The 625-nt window shown below is 14.9% G+C and overlaps 1 protein-coding gene across 1 annotated transcript; it reads left to right on the top strand.

Annotated features, from left to right (window-relative positions):
* On the top strand, positions 1-625 carry PRSY57_0010100 (putative membrane protein; the record flags this gene model as incomplete). Its single annotated transcript, XM_020114188.1, has 4 exons — positions 1-71; positions 275-328; positions 429-485; positions 562-625. Coding segments are annotated over 4 exons (246 nt in total), but the record flags the coding sequence as incomplete, so codon positions are not given.

The raw sequence follows: 625 nt of genomic DNA, 5'->3' as shown, positions 1-625 counted from the left end.
TAAAAGAAGAAAATTATATGAAAATTTTGTTATACGGATGTAGCTTAACCTTTGTAGATTTATTGCTTAAGGTTTTTATATAATATACACTATATATGAACAAAAAAAATAAAAAAATAAAATAAAATAAAATAATATGATAAGATAAGATATTATACTTATTTTTTTTTTTTTTTTGTGATAAACAAAATAATACATTTTTACTTTAACGTATATAATAAATATATATTTATATATTTATGTATTTTTTTTTTTTTTTTTTTTTTAAATGTAGAATTTTAATTTGATTGACATACAGTTGTTTTCTTTTTTCTTATTAATTTCATATGTAAGAAAATAATACATATCAAAATAAGACATAAATATATATATATATATATATATATATATATATTTATTTATATTTATATATTTATTTTACACTTTAGATTATTTTTGTGTACTCTGATTTGAATCTTCAAAAAATGGAAATCCTTTATGAATCAGTAAAAATGACAAATAAATAAATAAATAAATAAATATATATATATATATAATTATGTTTTCATTTTAATTTTACAGATTGAAAATAGAATTCTGTATACGTACGTATCTTCTTTTCAATTGAACAATAAAATGCCTGGAA

Source organism: Plasmodium reichenowi, assembly GCF_001601855.1.
Source record: "Plasmodium reichenowi strain SY57 chromosome Unknown, whole genome shotgun sequence".
Taxonomy (NCBI): Eukaryota; Apicomplexa; class Aconoidasida; order Haemosporida; family Plasmodiidae; genus Plasmodium; species Plasmodium reichenowi.
Note: the sequence above shows the minus strand (reverse complement) of the source record. Positions and strands in the feature narration are given on the sequence as shown.